This window comes from Diadema antillarum, unplaced genomic scaffold (genome assembly GCF_040938485.1).
Source record: "Diadema antillarum isolate AM-2024a unplaced genomic scaffold, OU_Dant_1.0 seq00000894_RagTag, whole genome shotgun sequence".
Taxonomy (NCBI): domain Eukaryota; kingdom Metazoa; phylum Echinodermata; class Echinoidea; order Diadematoida; family Diadematidae; genus Diadema; species Diadema antillarum.
The window spans coordinates 666329-687183 of NW_027271757.1; the positions used below are offsets into that span (position 1 = coordinate 666329).

At 38.1% G+C, this 20855-nt stretch overlaps 1 protein-coding gene across 1 annotated transcript; it reads left to right on the plus strand.

Annotated features, from left to right (window-relative positions):
• Nucleotides 1-9574: 9574 nt before the first annotated feature.
• Nucleotides 9575-18589, plus strand: LOC139741001 (protein cornichon homolog 1-like). Its single transcript, XM_071651591.1, has 5 exons — nt 9575-9688; nt 13553-13621; nt 14719-14831; nt 15388-15531; nt 17707-18589. Exons 1-5 carry the CDS (start codon nt 9608-9610, stop codon nt 17732-17734), a joined length of 435 nt encoding a protein of 144 aa, XP_071507692.1. The 5' UTR covers nt 9575-9607; the 3' UTR covers nt 17735-18589.
• Nucleotides 18590-20855: the final 2266 nt, after the last annotated feature.

The window sequence follows — 20855 nt, forward strand, 5'->3', positions numbered from 1 at the left end:
ATGATGTTAGGTATTTATCTTTAGATATCTTGAGCTGTTCTAGTGTCAGTATACTTACATAGATGGATATAGATTATTACAAAACTTGTACTCTTAGGTATGAATTCACGAAGGTGGTTTAAATTTAGACCATGGTTTATGCAATTCCCTCTGCGTTAATGCATGTGACAGCTTGCATACACTGGCAGATGCTCAATAACATTAACAATCGCTCGTTGATCAGCACTTGTCAAAGGTACACCCATTTTACGCTTATTTTGTACCATGGTCTAAATTTAAACCACCTTAGTGAATTTGGGCCTTAGAGCCAAAAATCAACTTTTCTATCAAAATGAAAGACCACTTGACTAACCACTTTCAGAGAGCAGGGGGAATAATTGCTACCCATAACATATGTCAGTCAAGTTGATGGAATGTGTTGTTTTCATTTTTTTAATGATTTTTTGTAGTAATCCCTTTATATTTTCTTGATATTGTTATCCACGTACATCATAAATTACATGTACATGTATAACATTCAGGCTCTTCTGCATGGGATTATACTATTTGTACAGCTTGTGCAAGCCGAACAGACCAGGGGCAGAGCAGCCAGTCAGAGGCAACAACAGCACCAATCGGCAACTGCCATGGCACTGGTTTTCAAGACCACAGTGCTCCTTCAATACCAACACTTGGTCCCCACCGTGATACTTGTCTGCAAGGGCACAGCACCCCGTCAATGGCAGGAACAGTGCCACTTGCTCCCTACCATGGTACTCTGCAAGGGCACAGCACCCCTCCACTGGCAGTGACAATGCCACTTGTTCCCAAGCAATTAGTCTTCAAGGGCAGAGCACCCCTTCAATGACAGCGACAGCATCATCATGTAATTTCCACTATGGCACTGGTCTACAAGGGCAGAGCACCCCTTCAATTTCAGGAATAGTACCACAAAAGGTATCCACCCAGATTCTATGGCAACAACTGCAGATAAGAAAAAAAAATGGTTTAGTGCTTCAAAAGAATTCTTAAATGTGAGCTAGGGATGAAAATCATGAACCTTAAATGTTTATCTGTATTTATTTCATGGTAAGTATTGGGTATTGTAAAATTTAAAAAATGTGGACAATAGTTTTATCAAAATTGTTACTAGAATAAACCATCACTGGGACAATATTGCAAACTATTTAAATGCTGTGCTTTGCAATGCAACTGAAGCATACATGTGCATCAAATGTGATGATTTTAGCATATTTTTAATCACTGCGCCCAATGTTAAAAAGTGACTTTAATTGTCCCACTCAAGGTACTGGTCTTCATGTGGAGAGAACCCCTTCAATGGCAGCTACAGCACCACTTGGTCCCCACCACGGCACTGGTCTGTAAGGGCAGAGCACCCCTTCAATGACAGGAACAGTACCACTTGGTATCCACCCAGGTACTGTTTTTTCAAGTGCAGAGCACCTCTTCAATGGCACTTACAGCAACACATAAAACACCTTGCTAACATTTGCAGATGAAGAAAACAAACTGTTGCCGTGCTTCAAAGTAGTTTCTAACTATGTGTTAGGGATAAAAAATCACCAACGTGAAAATATTAATCTCTATTCAATCAGTGTTAAGTACAGGGTATTGTAAGATAAACAAACAGTTAACAATAGTTGAATAAAAACCGTTTCTAGAATAAACCATCACTGTGACAGTTTAATGAGAAAATTAGTACTATCTCCTGTTTGTGGTTTTGTTGCAAAATTTTTGTTGCTAAGGTGTTTCGTGACACAAATAAACCATACATGTGCGATAATATGAGCATTTCTTTTTGATCACTACTCCCAATGTTAATAAAGTGGCTGTAATTGTCCCTCCAAAGGAACTGCAAGGGTACCACTCTACCCAAGGATACCACATTGTCAGGTGTCATCTGTTCCTGCATTTACTTTTTTTTCATGTTATAGGTCAATTGCAATTATAGTGAGAATGGACAAATATGACATTGCCAAGATATGATGTGTAGCAGATGTGAACAGCAGGGCTTAATTGGCAGATTCACAAGAATGCACTCATCATGAATCCATGTCAATATTCTTATGATCAATGCAGTGATATTTTTTATTAGCCTTATTCTTCATTCAAATTTTTGTATTTTGTATTTCCCTCACAGCATAAGCATTTTGTTTATCTGCCATAAATCTCAGAAACCAAAAAATAAGTTGAGAATATCAAACCAGCCCTTGAGTTGTCTTTAATGATTCTCATCTTCATCTATTCCATGCCTGTCAATTTACCATTTCAGCATAACACACCTGACTTTTTTCCCCAAAACTTCATCCATGCTTTTAATTTCTCATTTGCTGCATAGCTGCCAGCTTTCCAGAATTTTCTTTAATTAGTAGTGCTGAGCCTGGAAACATAATTCTGGTTCTCCTTTACTGTAAATATCATAATGTTGTTTTAAATAGGAAATGTACGTTGTAATTGAAAGTGTACAAGTGGATTTCTACCTAGAATTTGGTACAGTGTTGTTTTGATTGGTTCATGTTGACGGCTGCGCTATTGTACAAATGTCAATGTTGCTAAGATACAATATAACCCAACATTCTTGCTTTCTTTTCCTTTCCCTACCCTTGCCTTGTTGAACTTATTGTGGCTCGTCATGTTTTTTTTTTTATTCATTTTTGTTTTGTGTGTGAAATTTCCCTATTCCCCACATGCACACAGCCAAATACTAGTAAGGCTAAGAACACACGTAAAATGCATTGCAGCGCAGTACTGTAAAAATTTCTAAGAAATCCATGTAGGAATTAGAAGCTTTAGTAATTCATTTCTTGTGACTCTGTGGCCATCAAGGAATACATTCCACTGGTGGATTTTTCAGCTGAGTGCATTATGTTCTCTTGAAAAATTTGTGTGTTATCAAATTCATTCTGGAAGGGAAGCTAGTGTGTTTTTGCTCCCTGGACATGAATGTTCTAATTACCAGGGGCCCATTGCATAAAAGTTACTATTGTGGTAACTTTGCCATCCAATGGTAACTACCATGGCAACAATACTCAACAGCCAATCAAAATCAAGAATTCCATGGGAGTTTCCACTGGATGGCAAAGTTACCATAATAGTAACTTTTATGCAATGGGGCCCAGCAGTGGTGGTGGTTGTTGTTGTTGTTGTTGTTGTTGTTTTTGTCTTGCCTGCGTAGCGGAAGCAAGACATAGGTGTCACTGTAGTTGTTGTCATCGTCGTCAACTCATTAAAGGTCAAAGGTCCATAAACTTATGTTGAAATGTACTCAACTCACAAACTGCAGCATGCAGGTGAGATGTTGCTTGGCATTTGCCTTTTTATTTTTTTAGTCGAAATATGCCATGATACCACATGTTGAAATGGACACTCTACCGCATGCTTTTGTTGTGACATGCTGTTGAACTGTGGCTAAGACTTGCTTTTGCAATGCAATGATGCTGCATTTGCTGGATTTCTACTGCTTGACAGACTTATTGCACATTTTTCTTATTTTGAATGCAGTTGTGATTTTCTCCATTTTTCTACTCTGCTTGTCATACTCTTTGCTACTGTATTCGTTTTAGCTACTGTAACAGTAGATACATGCTGCTCACACTATTGCTATCCCATGTTAATGGTAATGTTTTTAGGTTACGAACATAATCACGTTATATCATCACTCTTGTTTGTACAAATTAATTTGTCATGTATTTGTGCTGTAAGCTCATTGTAGTGTCCTCTAACAAAATTCTGTTTATACATGTACTTCATCTACCAACTTATATTTTAATTTCAATTGAAGGTCAGTCATGTTTCTGTATTGTATGTTCTGATGATAGTAAGTCCTAAGTAATATTGTTGACACACAATTTGTACTATGTATACAACTTTGTATTAGTATCTACCGGCTACTGTTAATAAAAGTGTTCAAAAAAAAGTGTACAGTGTTTCATGTGTAAAGATGTGTGTGATGGATGAGCGCACATGTTGTCATGTGGAGATTTTATTCTCATTTTGATTCACTAATATCCAGATTGCTAGATAAACAATAAGACAGTTTCAGTATTGCAAAGGGAAATGAAGTAAATGGTGTGGTAACTGAATGCTCACCATAACTTGTAAGTATTATACATGTTTTGTTTTTTTCTAATTTTAGAAAATTTTCTAATTGTTTAAGAAAAAAAATGTCACTCCACTTTTATCATTATTTTTTTTTATTTGGACGATGCATAGGAATACATGTACATAGGGTGTCACAACTATGCCCCTACTTTTTTTCTCTTTTTTCTCTTTTTCTTTTTACCACGGTAGTGGAACTAGAAAAAAGATGAAACCCAAAGTATGAGCGTGATAAGTCCTTTTTTTTCCCCCGCTGAAGGCCTTTTGATTATTACTATTATTTTTTTTTTTGCATGTTAGTTGATGTAACACGGAAGTGGCAACAAAAGAATAAAGTGTCCCCTTTTTTATTTTATCATCATTATATATTTATTTTTTATTTATCTATTTATTTTTTTTTTTTTTTGGGGGGGGGGGGGAGCTGGGCACCGGCGATGTAAAATCCCGAAATTGGCGTAATTTGGCACTACTTTACAAGGTTGATAGCAGCAAGAAATAAGAGATGCATAATTTTCTTTGCAATGTTGACAAAATTCCAGTACACACTGGTACAAGTCACCTCACATAAGCACTTTAAAAATAAAGATCAATACTGTATTGCATATAAAAAGTAAAAGTAATCGTTTGCTTCATTTAGCGATGTCACTATATACATTCGCTTGCCAGAGCAATCTGTCAAATTCTTAGTGTAATTTGTTTGGCACTAAGTGAACTGTAATAAAATATGAAAAGTCATAGGTATATACACCGTACATTAAAATCACAAACATGTTGAATTTTTCAGTTAGAAAACAGTAAATATTGTAATACGCAAAGACCCAACCAACGTGTGCCTTCGAGTCTGCAGAAAAGTTCGTTGACCCATATTGAGCGCCTGTGTAAGCATACCCATACGAGACGGTGCTTACGCTACGCGTTCACCTACTGTGCGCAGATGAAGCGACGTATCTAAGCGTATACGTCTGTTTACAACCAGACGCGCAATAGACTTGATGGCATGAACCGACGCAAACCTCCTCGCGCGCTGTAACGGGCAGAAAAGCACTGTCCGAAATTTCAACCTAATTTTCTCCACGTCAATACTCACTGCATGCAGATAATCATGTTATTAATTTACAATGGTTAGAAAGAACAGGTCTTGGACGTTCTTGTGGTGTAACGTTTGTCTAGATTAACAGTCGATAACTACGTGATTTCATCCGTTGAAAAAGTCCATATTTTCAAACGCGTTTTTCTCCGATTCACATTTGCGCACTTGCGGGTCGGAAACGTCGGTTCATGTTTTCACCGACGATATGCATGGTCTAATCTTGAGCCCCCTCCAATGTTTGCCCCCCCCCCCCCCCCCAAATCCAAAACTGCTTCCGGCGCGCCTGGTTAGGACTGTATGGACTGTTGTTGTTGTTTTAGATTTGATGGAACTCTCTGCCGGGTGGGCAATTTGCTCCAAAAAATATAATTATTCAAATATGCCTTTAAATTCAATTAAAAAACCTTTACTACTTCAAATTATTTACAAAAAAACTAATCACATTTATTTTAATGTTTACAAGAGATATATTTACAAAGGAAGGAAAAGGGGACAGGGTTCCGGAAATGATGTCATCTGCCTACTCCTGCACACAGAACTCTTACACATAGAAGAATCACTCGCCACCCGTTTTGTCGCCGTCGCTCGACTCATTGTCACGTGACGTCCGCCATTTTGCTTAGCGGAACTTTTTTGCGTGCAAATCCCAGCAGACGCTATCCACATACAGTGACTGCATGTTGTACCGTGTTTTTCTGACGTTCCGAGACCTTGAGCGAGGCATTAAAATGCCATATTGTGTGGCTGTAAACTGCACAAATCACTTGAAAAAAGGATTTGGAAACAGGTAAGTTTGACACCAAGCCATGATGAGAATAAGAAGTAGTAATTCCCCAAGTAACGTTACAATTAGGCGGATCGGTCGTATGTTGGCTTTCTTGTGAGCGCAGTAGCAAAGGTAGTCCCAGACACTGGATTTTGTGTTTGCCGTCGACATATCTGTTTACCACCAACTACTATGCAAAATAAAAAAGATCATTTAGATCTAGGCCTAATTTAGGCCCTGGGGCTATATTACACTCTGTACGTTGTGAGTTGGGGCAAACAGCTTTGTACATGAAAAAAGTGTAAATTTATGTAAATTTGAGCTTAGGTGTAAACTTTACACGTAGATTTATTCTTGTCTAGGTAGTTAGAGTCACAGTACCAGTGGTGGGCCAGTGTCAGTGTCAGTGACAACACTATGGTCGTTTAGATACTAGATTGTCTAGACTGACTGTGTACTCTAGTATTAAAGTAACCCCAGGACATTGCTTTCGCAATATGCAATATTTGTCATACATGTATTTGCGAGACTTATCTTGCCTACATATTGTTGCCACGTTAACATTTCGTACTATACCATATAGTATGTTTTCACACTCATAAGGATTTCATTTTGAATTGTGCTTGAAGCGAACAAGTGCAAGTGAAATCTTGGATTATACAGTATTGCCTTTGGTATTTTTTTTAATATTCTTGCCAGTGTCCATTATTCATGGTTTTATTTTGCTGCCATATTGTATGCTAAGTGATTGTACATGCATTTGCTTTCATGATATACAATACATGTAGTTGTCTTATTTGTGACACTTGTTTTGCCTATAATACATGTACATACTTTGAGATGCAGTGTAGTATGTTTTCACACTCTTTAGATTTCACCTTGAATTTCGTTTGAAGCAAATGGGTGCGTGTGAAATCTTGCATTATACAGATGTTCATGTATTGCCTTTAGTTGATATTGTTATGCCAAGAATGCATTTGATATTCTTGCCCGACAGTGTTCATTCTTTATGGATTTTATGTTGTTGCTATATTGCATGATAGTTGATTATACAGGCATTTGCTTTCGTGATATACAACATTTGTTGTATATCTGTGATACTTGTTTTGCTTACATGTTGCTACCAAATTATGTTTTCATACTACACAGTGTATGGGATAGTGTTTGTTAAACTCATTACTAAGGATTTAATCTTGAATCATGCTGAGCTAAGTACGAGTGAAATCTTACATTTACAAATGTATTGCCTTTAATACTGTTGCCAGGAATGTCTTTGGTGTTCTTTTCAGTGTTCATAATTCGTAGATTTATATTGCCATAGTGCATGCGGATCAACACAATATGTTTTCATACTGATACCATAGTGTGTTTTTACACTCATTAGGATTTTCTTTTTGAATCACGCTTGAAGCTATCAAGGGCAAGTGAAATTGTGCACTATATTGATGTATTGCCTTAGATAATCTTGCCAGACAGTGTTCATTATTCATGAATTTTATGTTGTTGCCCTATTGCATGTCCATTATAGATGTATATGCATTTGATTTTGTGATTACAATAGTTGTCACAAATTTGCGACACTGGTGGTCTTGCCTATCATTTGCATAATATGTTCCTGACGCATGTACTGCCTGTGATTATAGCCGCCGTATTAGGTATGATAATGGTACGTAAACTTCAAGCAAATGGTATATCACTTTACTGTGGTTGATTCTCAGCAATCAACTTTGACCTTGATGAATGTCAAATAAATTGTAAAAAATCAGGAAAATTAACTCTGTCCAACTTAACTTTCTGTTTTTTGTGGAAGACAATCTTGAAAGGAGTTCATGCTTGTAATGTGTGTGTGTGAGTGTGTGAATACATATATATATATATATATATATATATATATATATATATATTATGTATATATATATATATATATATATATATATATATATATATATTGATTGAGTACCAGGTAGTCTACATGTTGGTGCAGCAATATCATGATATCGAAAGTAAAACAGAAACCAATTTCATGTTGATCACCAACAATTTATTTACAGCACACAAATATTTGAGCGATTCGCTCTTTCTCAAGTGTTGTTGCAAATCGCTCAAAAATTGGTGTGGTGAAATAAATTGTTGGTGATTAGCATGAACTCGATTTCTGTTTTATTCATGTATACAGATATACAGTGTATACGTGCCTATAGGCATATTGCTTCCTATACCAATATGTGCAATAGTGGTAACTACATTGTACTACACACTACTAATGATAATGATAACAGCAGGAATATAGATAATTAAGGTGATGTTGTCTTCCAAATTTCTCATATGTTGAACGAGTGTCAGATGGGGAAGATGTATTACATGATCATATCCACAAATCACTGATTTTTACAACTGGACTGACTGGAAATTTAATTTGACCTGTTTAATGGGAGAAAAATCAAAAGCACGAACACACATCTTCTTACAATATCATTGGAGGGGGAAAAATGCAAGACATAGGGGTGAGAGGGGTATCAGAAAAATGGCAGGACACAGACAAGGACAGGCGCGCGTCTTAGATTATTTTATACCAAAGCAGATCACGTCTCCGAAGTCAAATAGATCTATCCGAAAGGGGAAAAAACACCTGTTTCAATACAGACAACTTTCAGGGAAGAGTGTGAAATAAATAACATAAATGAGTACATGAATCTGTGGTCAACGCTGGATTGAGAAGTACCAGTTTGACAGTTTACAAGTTCAAGTAAATATCAAGGGCTATAGCGGCTGTCATACTGTCCGATCAGTGAGTTGACCGTACCGTACTCGCGAGGAGCTGCGGAGGTACCGCTAAGCAACATGGCGGCGTGTGCACTGAGGCGTCGCATCCGGGGTGCGCGGTGGCGACACCGAGCTCAGCGGGTTGTGAATGGGTATGATTCTTCTATGTGTAAGAGTTCTGTGCTCCTGCATCGAGAGAGTTGCGATGCAGGGTTACGCCGTTCCCGTCGGCAAAGCAGGTATAGGACCCGCCCGTCGACGCTAGTGATGTCTTGGCCTTTCCTGGGGGCAGGCGCCTCTAGTTATCTTATCGGCCTAGTGTTAAGTTATTATTAGCCTAGTAGGCAGAGACATCGTGGAAGAGAAGGGATGATAGAAGAATAGCGGAAAGGGTGAGGACAGAACAGAGAAAACAGACAGCTAGGGGGTGGAGGGTGCTGAGCTCCTCTCTCTGACATAGGGTCAGCCCGTTACCAACCAAGTATGGACTGTGTGGAGATCAGCGAAACAAAAGGGACTATCAACATAGAGTGTAACGAACTTTTCTTCTCAGGTGATGTGATGGGCAAAACTACGCTTCGATACGTGATCAGCTCTGGACCAATCCTATTGCAACATTCTTGGTATGTGGAATATAAAATGGAATATCCCTGACCGCCTCACAAATTCGTACCATAGATACGAAAATAAATGAAGAAAAAATTATTAAAAATCAGAAAACGCAGTTTTGCAAAGAACTGAATAGCTGTCAGTATTGAGTATGAATTCTTCTACAAACTGCATTTTGGTTGGAAGATGAAAGCTCATACACGACGTGGACTACATCCGTCGAAACTGTAGAGGGCAGCAAAAAGGTGATTCACTAAATTTCGGAATTTCAAAGTTCCATCATGGCGTTCACTTTCGTCGCGTTTTGCTATTTGCTGGCCATGATATTGGCTGCAGTTTTGATATTCTTTGCCATCTTTCACGTAAGTCCTCAATTTCACTAATGTGAAGTTTGATTTATTGAACAAGAGATCCCTGTTGAATTTGTGTTGTAATAATATTCGCTAGCCGGTAGTCATACCTTGGGCGTGTAACCTACATATATTGTAGTCCCATACATTACATTTAACGTTACCTAATGGGCTAATGGAATAGAACACTTTAACGCAGGGCCTGAGGACGGACAGGGTCTACTGACTGCACATGAAAGTAACAGTAACACGCTCAGGCTAAGTCAATTCAGACTGTTCGTGTATGGAAGTGCAACGAAGCGTGCCTTCGCCGCTGATATAAACTTTTACTTTTGTATCATCAGATGTAGTTTAACGTAAGACAACCTCTGAGGCAGAGTCTAATGGAAGGTGTCAATATCGACGTTGACTTTCAAGTTTTCACTCAAAACAAACTCACTCTTCGTGAGAGATCATGGCATATGCTGCCTTAACTGTGACCAGCCCAAACGTGAAGTGTTCGGGCTGCAGCTTTGTAGGATGTGGTGTCTTGTACGGGATAATATCGCCTCAAAATTCCAACTCTAACAATAGACCTAGTAAATTTACTTAAAAATTGCTGCAATTTGAATACATACATTTAGTACTATCAACTATGGGGGGTTGTGTTTCCGGACACTTAACGTCTTAAGTTCGCGCGTGAAAACTTATATATTTTACATAGAATATGCACCCTTCTTTACCTCAAAGACTTGATATACATGTAGACTCCTCATATACTAGTCTAGACAACATACTCTGAAAACGGCGTGAGAATTCCTGGGTGGGTCATTTTCATTACAGACGCATTTACAATACTGGTACAGCTGGTACGCGTCTGGTCCCACAATGCTTGGTGATACGATGTAGTCCAATTGTTGATAACATTTGGTACCTGGTATTAACCTGGTAACATTTGGTTCGTCTACTAGTCCCTTTCAGTTGAAATCGATGACTTTAAATGATATGGTCAAGAGGAATCTCTGAGAACCATAACTACTCCGTTCGATAGATTTGAAACCTGTGCACATGCGCTAGGAGTGAAGTGTAGCCTTTTGACAAGGCCCTCTCTTGCTGTACCACATGTCAAAAAAAAAAATTACAACGGGGACCTCCGCAATGATAAGTTTAGAAATAGTGAATCAATCCAAATGCATTTTCAGGGTATGACACTACAGTGTGTAACTCATTGCCCACATCTTACAGAAAACCCCATTCGATTTGCTTCAGTGGTTTAAAGAGAAATAAGGAATTTTGTAGAACATGTGAGGAATCTCTTCCCTCCAAGTTCTGTCTATTGTGTTCACACACAAGAGCATTCAAGTACTAAACTTGGAAGAATCAGTCTCATGACATGCTTTGAATACAACAATCCACATTTCTCTGTGACCGCTTAACCAAATTGAATGGGGTTTTCTGCAAAATAGAGCTACTTAAGATGTTATATTTTAAGACCCTGACATAGCATTTAGACAGTGTAATCATATTGGGTGTTGTAAATGCGAAAATCTAATTTTTTGGGGGGACATACTGTATTGCATTACTTTCTGAGCAAGTAAGAAGCGATCCCAGCCGAGCACGATATCACGAGAGTGAAAGGGCCTTGTCCAAAGGCTAAAGACATTGCGCCTTTCATGCATATCACCAATGAGTATGCCGAGGTTGTTTCGAAAAACGAAGGAAGGCACGGGGAGAATGGAGATTGACTCGTAGAAAAACGTTTTTTCAAGACCATGGGATTAGATTAAAAAATGAGCAAGTGAACGGCAGGTACATATGAATTAGATCTCCTAGGAAGCATATGCTGTAGTATAAAAGTAAGCCTTTTTTTATCGTACTGAGACAGCACTCTGTTGACCCAGTGGGGCGCTCCCACTAACAGCATAACTGTGTACCAGGAGCACCCCGGGGTTAATGCTACCTGTGCAATAGTACCCTAGTACATCATATAGAACTGAGGTTTTAATAGCCTTTTACATTGGTAGCAGAGACTCCAACCCCAAGCACCTTCTGATCTGGAGATTCTCCCGCCCGAAACCCCTAGCAAACGGGAGACTCCATGTTGATGTGTGCGAAGCGCGAAGTTCCTAGGATTCTAGATGTTCTCTGGTGCTATCTAAGGCTTATTTTTTAAACATACGATAGAAATAAGTAAGAAATCCTTTCCACCGGGAGACACAGAGCCAGGGCGGGAGATATCAAATCTCAAACGGGAGAACGGGAGATTGTGCAAAAATGGGCTTTCGGCGGGAGATCTCCCGTCGAAAACGGGAGAGTTGGAGTCTCTGTGGTACTACGTGAAGTTGAACCAAGACTCATTGCAGGAGCTACGGTAAAAATGAATGTTCTATGATTGTCTTAAGTTAAAAGAAGGTAGTTACAGTATTGAAAAATGTTTGTGTGTGTCTGTCTGTATTGTCTGCTCAATTTTTACTGTTCAATATGAGAGCATATTGAACAAAATGCATAGATCAATGTATCAATTCCCCATTATAGGCTACCGTTGGTACTTGTCTGGCTGTTCAATACAGGCATGTTATTCTGTAGATTTAAGTCTGATTTCAGATTTATTTTTTTTTTCTCAAGTCTACACGCATTTTGCTTTTTCCATGTATGAAAATCGCCCAAAAATTTTGATTTCCGATTTTTTCAAGAAACCTCAATATAATCCCAGTCAATAATACGTGTACACTGTATTCCATTGTCTTGTCAGTTGTGCGAGTGCTTGCTGAGTGCACAAATGCTTGTTGGTATGTACTAAATGTGCAAAATCCAATTGCTACAATTCACAAGCGCATAAACATCCTGCATGTGCAAGAACAGTGTGAATAGCTCCTTTTTCAATGCAGTGTTGACTAGTCTAGTACAAGTACAGTACTAGTTCACAGTTTATGCCATCTGTAGATAATAATGATTAAACTGTTGTAGATGATAATGATTATATTGGATGGCTTTCATTCATAGAATACCAGGGAATATTGCACTCATTAGGGCCAATATTCCTTGGTATCCCCTTCATTGCTGTCCAGTATAATATAATTATTGAAGCAGAACCATGTTCACTGTAACTTGTAAGCATGTGTATATTGAATGTGAGTCAAGGGCAATGATTTAGCTCAGTCAATAAATGGCGCGTCTGCCTCCAGATCCAAAGGAAGCAGGTTCGATTCCCGATTATAACAGAGCAATGTTGTGTGTAATCATACCATCTCCTCTAGGAAGAGGCAAGGTACTCCGTCCCTTGGACAGGATGGAAGTGCCATGTGTGAAAGAGTTGCAACTCATGGCATGCACAGAAAAGACTATCCCACTTCATTCATTCATCGCAAAGAACAGGGGGTAAAACCTGGTGAAGTGGAACTGACTCCATGAAAGACCAGCTAGTGCAGCTGAACGTTGGCAATCCAGCCATATTTTTAGATGGAAAAGTGAAACAAACAGGCAACCATTGTAACAGTTTGAATAGTGGAAAAGCAGAATTGCACCCCTTGTATATGCTCCACGTACAACAAGGCCTGCTCAATTTTGAGCATGCTAGAGTCTTGCTTTTATCACTTGCTTTCATGCATTTATCAAAACAGAGTTACAATATATAGTCTAATGTAAACTGTAAGTGTTGTAAATAGGATATTTGTACATTTACTGTACACAGGGAATAATTTTCCAGCTCAAATTTGATTAGCAATTTCAGCTGATGAAAAATATTTCACATGGTATCCTGTACATTTCTATGGAAGAAAACTGCTACACAAAAGATAGTTTGTGTAGCAGTGGTGTAAAAGTGCATAGCAAATTGCGATGCGATACCAGGAAAATTATTGCCTGTTTACGTCTTATGTGGTTTGTTTTCTTATGCAGATAATCGCATTTGATGAGCTGAAGACTGACTACAAAAATCCAATAGATCAGTGCAATAGCTTGAACCCGGTAAGTATTACTGCTGTCACTGCATCGTTTGTAATGTAGTTGTACATGTACAGTGTAGACCTCTGGTGTCTTTCTGTCCTGCAGTTTTGTGGAACAACCACCTCTACCGAGGATTTCTTATTTTTAATTTTTCAGGCCATGTAATTGACACAGTGTTCAGTGTTTATTTATCTATAAGTGGTTTATCCTGTACCACGTACACAATATATTGTGATTTATGGAGGCTTATTACACAGTTGTAAGTTTGAAGGCTAAACATAGTTATTGAAGGAGTGATTGCAAGTTTTGTCTGTATTCTGATGTGACAGTAAGATAGTTCATTATTAACTTGACGTTTCATAAAAAGTATTTTACAATTACAAAGCTTGCACTTTCAAAACTGTGCAATATTTGACGAAAATGTGCCTCTAGTGTACAGTGTAGCAGAATTATTGAAGAGACTCTCCAAATGTCAACACAGTGGTATACTATGCTTTTTAAATACTACACAAAATACTTTCAGTGGAACACATTGTCATCAAATGGAACACTTTCATCGACAGAAAGTGAGATACCCATTGTGTGAAAAAAAAAAGGTCTCTTCAATCCAATGAATCAAGTGCATTTTCTTACACGTAAGCATATAAGTTTAACTATGCATAGATTCGCTTCTGTGCATTCACCTGTTATTCTCTGCTAGAGGATGTCAAATCATAGCTTGTTGTATTTCATTTTCACAAAACTACAAATACTGAAGGCCTGTTATTTGGCAAGTTTTCACATTCAAATTTTGTTTCCAATATCATATTTTTGTTTTTGATACAACTACAAATGACAAACAAGCAAATCACTACAACAATTATGTAAACGTACGTATATGAAACTATTTGTTCAGAATCTTTGTGTCGTTGGAATAGAGAGGCCCACATAAAAGACAAGCATGTAGAGATTTAAACCACTCAATAAATTGAACTTAAAAAAAGGAAAAAAGTAAAGTAACAGAAGCACACAAGGGCACACAGGCACACAGACACTCGGGGGAAACAAAGACCTAGGCACACAAACAACAAGAGCCAACGGTTTGATTTGAGCACAATTATCCTTGTCTCTGTGCACAGCTCGTATTGCCCGAGTACATCATCCACATCTTCTTCAATGTGCTGTTCCTGATTGCCGGGCAGTTCTTCACCGTGGCACTCAACTTACCGCTAATGGGGTATCACGTCTACAGGTGAGTTGGGAGTGGTGGGTTATGGAGCACAAGGAGAATCTAGTCTCTGAGAATATTGCATGGAATACAAAGCAGATGTGTATCAAAGTATTGAGGTCAAAGGTTCAGGTTTGTGAGTCAAGTCTGTAAGCGTGGCGATTGTCATTATTGGAGGTCTCAAAGTTCAAGATAAAGGAGAAGATTGATTGTTTTAAGCAATAGGTACCAGCTAAGCTGGTATGGTTTACACTCATGCTTAGATTCATCTCACATGTCAGAACAAGTAGGCTGAAGTGAAGAAAGAGATGCCAACATTCTTGGCTTACATGTACAGTATCGTTAATGCACTGCTTTACATTGATGATTATTAATGCAATTTGCTAGTGTGACAATTTGCACTGAAAAGTTTCTCTTTGATGTACATCTTTGCCCATTTCTTTCCTTTTGTCCGTGGGTGTGTAATTGTTATATCTCTTCATCTATATGTCTCTGTATCTACTAATTCATTCATTTAGACATGTGTTTGTTATACCTAAAATATCATTTTTCTCTCTTTTATTTCCTATGTCTCATGAAGGTATGCCAACAGACCGGTGATGAGTGGTCCAGGCCTGTACGATGCCACCACCATCATGAACGCAGACATCTTATCCCGGTGTATGAGGGAGGGCTGGATCAAGCTGGCCTTCTACCTCCTCTCCTTCTTCTACTATCTCTACAGGTGAGTCAGGCAGACCCTGCTGCATTCACACTTCTCTCTTGAGTCTAGGAGTGTAGGAGGCAGTCCTTGGATGGGTCTTTTCTTGTGATGATTCAGCATCAACACTTCAAGATCTGCAGTGTTGATGTCTGATTTTAGGTTTTTTTCGTATGGGAGTAACCCTTCATCTAAAGTTTTAGCTAGGTATCATTCGATTAGATTGACTTGCGAATTTGCAAAGTTGAGGAAAAGACGGCCAATTTTTAAGATAATCTGGTGATATCTTAAAGGGATAGTATAGTTCTGGTTGAGATGGGCATTCAGGTTTTAACCTTTTCCAAGATGATTGGAAACCACATACGCATGTATATGAAATATTAAAAAGCTTACGATTCGAGGAGGAATTAAAAGTTAATTTGATGAAAATCGGTTTTGAAATGAAGATATATGAAAACAAAGTGTTCCTAAAAAAAAGGTGGGTCCCACCTTTTATAAGAACCACTTTGTTTTCCTTTTCCTTTTGGTTTTAGATATCTCCGCCAATTCAAAACCTATATTCATCAAACAAACATTGATTCCTCTTAGAATTTATGCTCTTTAATATTTCATATACATGCATGTGGTTTCTAATTATCTCACAAAAAGTTAAAGATAATAAAAAGTTTTGGTACCTCAAAATTTTCCTTGAATTTCCTTGTCTTAGTTTGTGTTTCAGGTTAAAGTACCTTTCATATAACTAACACTGTGAGACTTACTTGCCCCAAAGTGCTCTCATGTCTTAGTAATCATGCAATTAACTGCTACCAGCAGCCCCATACGCATAGCGACCAGCAGTCCCATACGCATAGCGTAATCGGGCTTCGCATTGTAGCATTCAGGATCATGACAGATTTAGTATCGCAGGATAAATGTCAACTTAAAATCCCAAAAATTCTTCAATTTGAAGACTTACCAATTAAGGTGAAGTATTGAAAACAGGCTTCGGGCAACGTTTGGTTCTGCCTATAGTCCCTTTCTGTTCGAATTGATGACTGAATGTGACTCGGTCGAGAGGACCTTGGGAGAGCTACATACACTGAATACTACAGCCAGTGCATGCGAACACATCACATGCGCACAAATTTCAAATCCATCAACGGATAAGATGTTTGTGTGCGCATGCGCTGGCCGTAGTAGTCAGTGTATGTAGCTCTCCCAAGGTCCTCTCGACCGAGTCACATTCAGTCATCAATTCGAAAAGAAAGGGACTATTGGCAGAACCAAACGTTGTTCGAAGCCTGTTTTCAATACTTCAAATTAATTGGTAAGTCTTCAAATCGAAGAAATTTTTGGATTTTAAGTTGACATTTACCCGCGATACTAATTCTGTCATGATCCTGAATGCTACAATGCGAAGCCCCATTACTCTATGCGTATGGGGCTGCTGGTTGCAGTTAGCTATGTGTACAATGGGCTGCACGCTGCCGGTCGCAGTCAGTGGTTTCGTACAATATTTATCGACGCCGTACGGCGACGGCTCTGGTACGAAACCATTATTGCATGATTACGAAGACATGAGAGCACTTTGGGGCGAGTAATTCTCACAGACAACATACTTTAACGTGAAACACAAACCAAGACAAGGAAATTCAGGGAAGCTTTGGAGGTACCAAAACTTTTTATCATCTTTAAAACCTGAATCTCCATCTCAACAAGAACTATACCATCCCTTCAAAAGCTTTTTCTATGAAAGTATGACATCCCATCTAGTCCTTTATGTAGGTGTAATACGGAATTTGGTAGTTAACCAGCACATTCTAACAGACTCTTTACTTCAATGCCCTGTTTCTCTAAAGAACCCTTCTCAAACCTGGATGTTCCATCAGTGTTACCAGGTGATCAAGAGCATGTAATTTTGATGAAATGTGCATCATTTTCAAACCGGAAATCTCTTTCAAAAATCTGATGTAGTCTAAACCATCTGATCCAACAATCTTTTTTTTTTCCTCTCTCTCTCTTTGTTCTGTGATGTGTTCTCACAGATATGAATGACATTACCTGCTTGTTGTTGTTGTTGGTTTTTTTTTTCCACTTCATGTTCTCAGTGAATTGTGAACATTTTGCTCCAGTGACAAATGATATGGCATCAAATAGACCAAATCATTCTAGCTGATGTATTCTTTACTGTATTGCATGTGTGTTTGTTTTACATTTCAGCATGATCTATGTCCTGGTTTCTTCATGAGGCACTGGTGGGCCTGAAAGAGGAGCTGCCCTGAAGTGTGTAGGTCCCTGGAAGAGCGTTAAATGTAGACTGGATTGTAAATAATTGCCTTGGCAAGGTTGTCCAGACCAAGTAAAGTAAGTAAGTACAGAAAAATAAAGGAACAACCACATGTAGTCTGTTGACATCAGAGAGGGTTAGGGTAGAACAGAGCCTGCATCAGAGTAATTTTGAAGGAAATTGGGGGTATTTTTATACATTGGATGGCCAGCTCTTGGTTCTCTTTCTAGTAGCATTTCATTGTTGGTTAGGTTCCCGTTCGAATGACTAAAGTCATTCATATCATGCGGTTGTTGAAAGATGATGTAGTTTACTCTGCGTAGAAAAAAAAATCCAGTACAGTGGAGCTGATGATGTTTTGAAATTAAATGCATGTACTTTGTAAAGCCAGGAGAGTGATAATTCTCAGGGCTTTGGGTGGAGCTAGCAGCCATGTTTTTTATATACTGTAGAACCTTGTTACAAGATGTGGTAGGATATAACAAAACCATCTAATAACAATACGATTATGCAAGTCCAAGCTCTTAATATTTCTTTACTTTGCATACTCTGGTATAGTGAGAAAAGTCATTATAGCAGGTCCCTTGTCATGGATTTTAGATTCTTGTTATAACAAAGTTCCCCTGTATGTATATTTTTTGTTCTGTCTTGGGCCTGTCTTGCAGCCTGATCTCTGAAATGTGTGTTGTCCTCAATAAGTGAACCAGCATCAGTTATTGTGTAGAGTATACATACATAAAGGTTACTACAGTATTGGGTAGAACACAGCACAGTACATAGATCATACTGTGGGTGACTATTCTCTAGTGATACATGTCAGAGGTTTTTTTTTTTTTTTTTTTTTTTTTTTTTTTAATGCTGAAGGAATCATGGTTTGTTATGGAGCTCGTAAAGCCACTGTTTACCATGAGAGCAGTGATGAAAAAAAAAATGCTTGAAATATCTCATTTGATGCATATGTATAGTTCAGTTGTATCACAAAGCATTCTGCCATTAAAAAATTGCAATAAAGCTGCAAATGTTAGAAGATATCACTAATTTTCTCAATAAATCATAACTGTAGACAGTTTATTCTAGAAACAATTTTAATAAACTTAACATTGATTATACTGATTAACATTTTACATTGGTTGTTTCTATCCCTATGTAACTCACATTTTAGAACTACTGTACTTTGATGCACTAAAGCTTTTTTTTTTCTTCTTCATCTGCAAATGATAAAGAGTTGCTTCAATGTGCTGTGAGATGTTGACCTTTTCTCATGCTAAACTGCCCCATATTATCCATTTGGTATGTTTGCTTTTTAAAGTACATGTGCACAGCATTCACATATTACTACAGTGTACGTGTGCCATGAATTTTGCATTCACTGTCAAATGTCACTGTCAAATGTTTACCTTTTACAGTTGAAGTGCAAGTGAAGGCATTCTGTGATATACAAGGTAGTTGGATCATTGCCTTAGATATGTCAGTCTTAAAGGAATGATATAATTTTTGTTAAGAGGGGACTTTATTTTTCCAACTGTTTTGTGAGATAATGAGAAACCTCATATGAAATGTTAAAGAGCATACAATTCTACGAGGAATTCAAAGTTTATTTTATAAAAATTGGTTTTAATATGACTGAGATATCCAAAAACAAAGAGGCCCTAATAAAATGTGGGACTTATGTGTAGGGCCACTTTGTTTTAATTTGTTTTTTGATATCTTAGCCATTTCTTAACCGATTTTCATCAAATAAACTTTGAATTCCTTTTAGAATTGTATGCTCTTTAACATGTTTTCTAGTTATCTCATAAAAAAGTTAAGATCTGAATCCCACCTCAACCAAAACTATACCATCCCTTTTAAGGCACATTATTTCTTATTGAAGGTTAATGGCCTGAGTAAATTATCAACCATGGATTGGTTTGTGTACATTTTGCAGACTGTTGAGGGAAGGGGGAAACAGTTTTACACCATTAACTTGATGAGGAGTATTTGGTATCCAGATGGGGGAGCATTTTGTGTCTGTGGACAGAAGTTTGAAACAATGTTTCAGACAAAATGATGGCTGGGAGGGCTTTCTTCGCATTTTTTCATGTAGCTTTTATTGTAGTCACACATCTTAGATGTGCATCTGGTAAATGATTTCACTGCATATGAGTGTAATGTATCAATTTCTGCAAGCTGTCTCTCTCTCGAGGCTTCTCATTTCATGTGTCTAACTTTTGCTGTTTTTTTACTCCAGCATTATGTTTCATTTTAATTGATTAATGTGAAAGTAATTGCTGATTGTTCTATATTCCAAAATGTGCATTGTAAAGTGTAAACGCTCACGTCATCGCTGTAAAGTTCATCTTTGCCTGAGACACGAAAAGAGTGGCATAGTATATATATGCAATCAAATATTGATCGACAGGAAAGTGATCGCCTGACCATCGGGTTGAAAAGCTTCTGAAAACTACAATGCAGCATGAATGAAATGACGGAATATGTAGGAGAGTAAGTCAGCGCTGAGCAGAAACTTCCACCATTTTTGTAGCACCAGAGAATAAAAGATGGTGCTCTGTATAGAGGTATCATGACAGTAGTTGAGAGCCAACATAGCACCCAATAGTAAGTAATGCAGTCACTTGTCAGGAGTTTACCGTGTACATCATATGGCTCTAGGGTTTGGAAGGTACAGTCAACCTTGCCTAAGTTGAAACCAAAGGGACTGGAGGAGATTCTTTGACTTGCGTGAAATTTGATGTACACAAGCATTGTAGAGTGAACACATGTCCATATCCATCAGCAGCAAAATTTTTCTTCGACTTGTGCAAGGTCGACTTAGGCGAGGTTGACTGTATGTGTGTACGTTTTGTCATCTGTCTGTTGCTGAGTTGGTGCATCAAATTGAGGGTGATTGTCACCTGATGTTTCCAGCAATGATCGCTATGGAGGTAATTTACTGTAAGTTTTACTGATAGTGCTATGAGTACATATATAAAAATAGGGATATACAGCTTCATGGCAAAATGGAAACTTTTCAGATGAACACTTTGATTCACATTTGCAAAAGGACCATTGTATGAAATGTGCCTTATACATCAATATACCA

Coding starts and splice junctions, on each gene's coding strand:
- LOC139741001 (XM_071651591.1), top strand. CDS start 9,608: ATGGCGTTCACTTTCGTCGCGTTTTGCTATTTGCTGGCCATGATATTG. Junction 9,689..13,552: donor TATTCTTTGCCATCTTTCAC/GTAAGTCCTCAA, acceptor TTTCTTATGCAG/ATAATCGCATTTGATGAGCT. Junction 13,622..14,718: donor AGTGCAATAGCTTGAACCCG/GTAAGTATTACT, acceptor CTCTGTGCACAG/CTCGTATTGCCCGAGTACAT.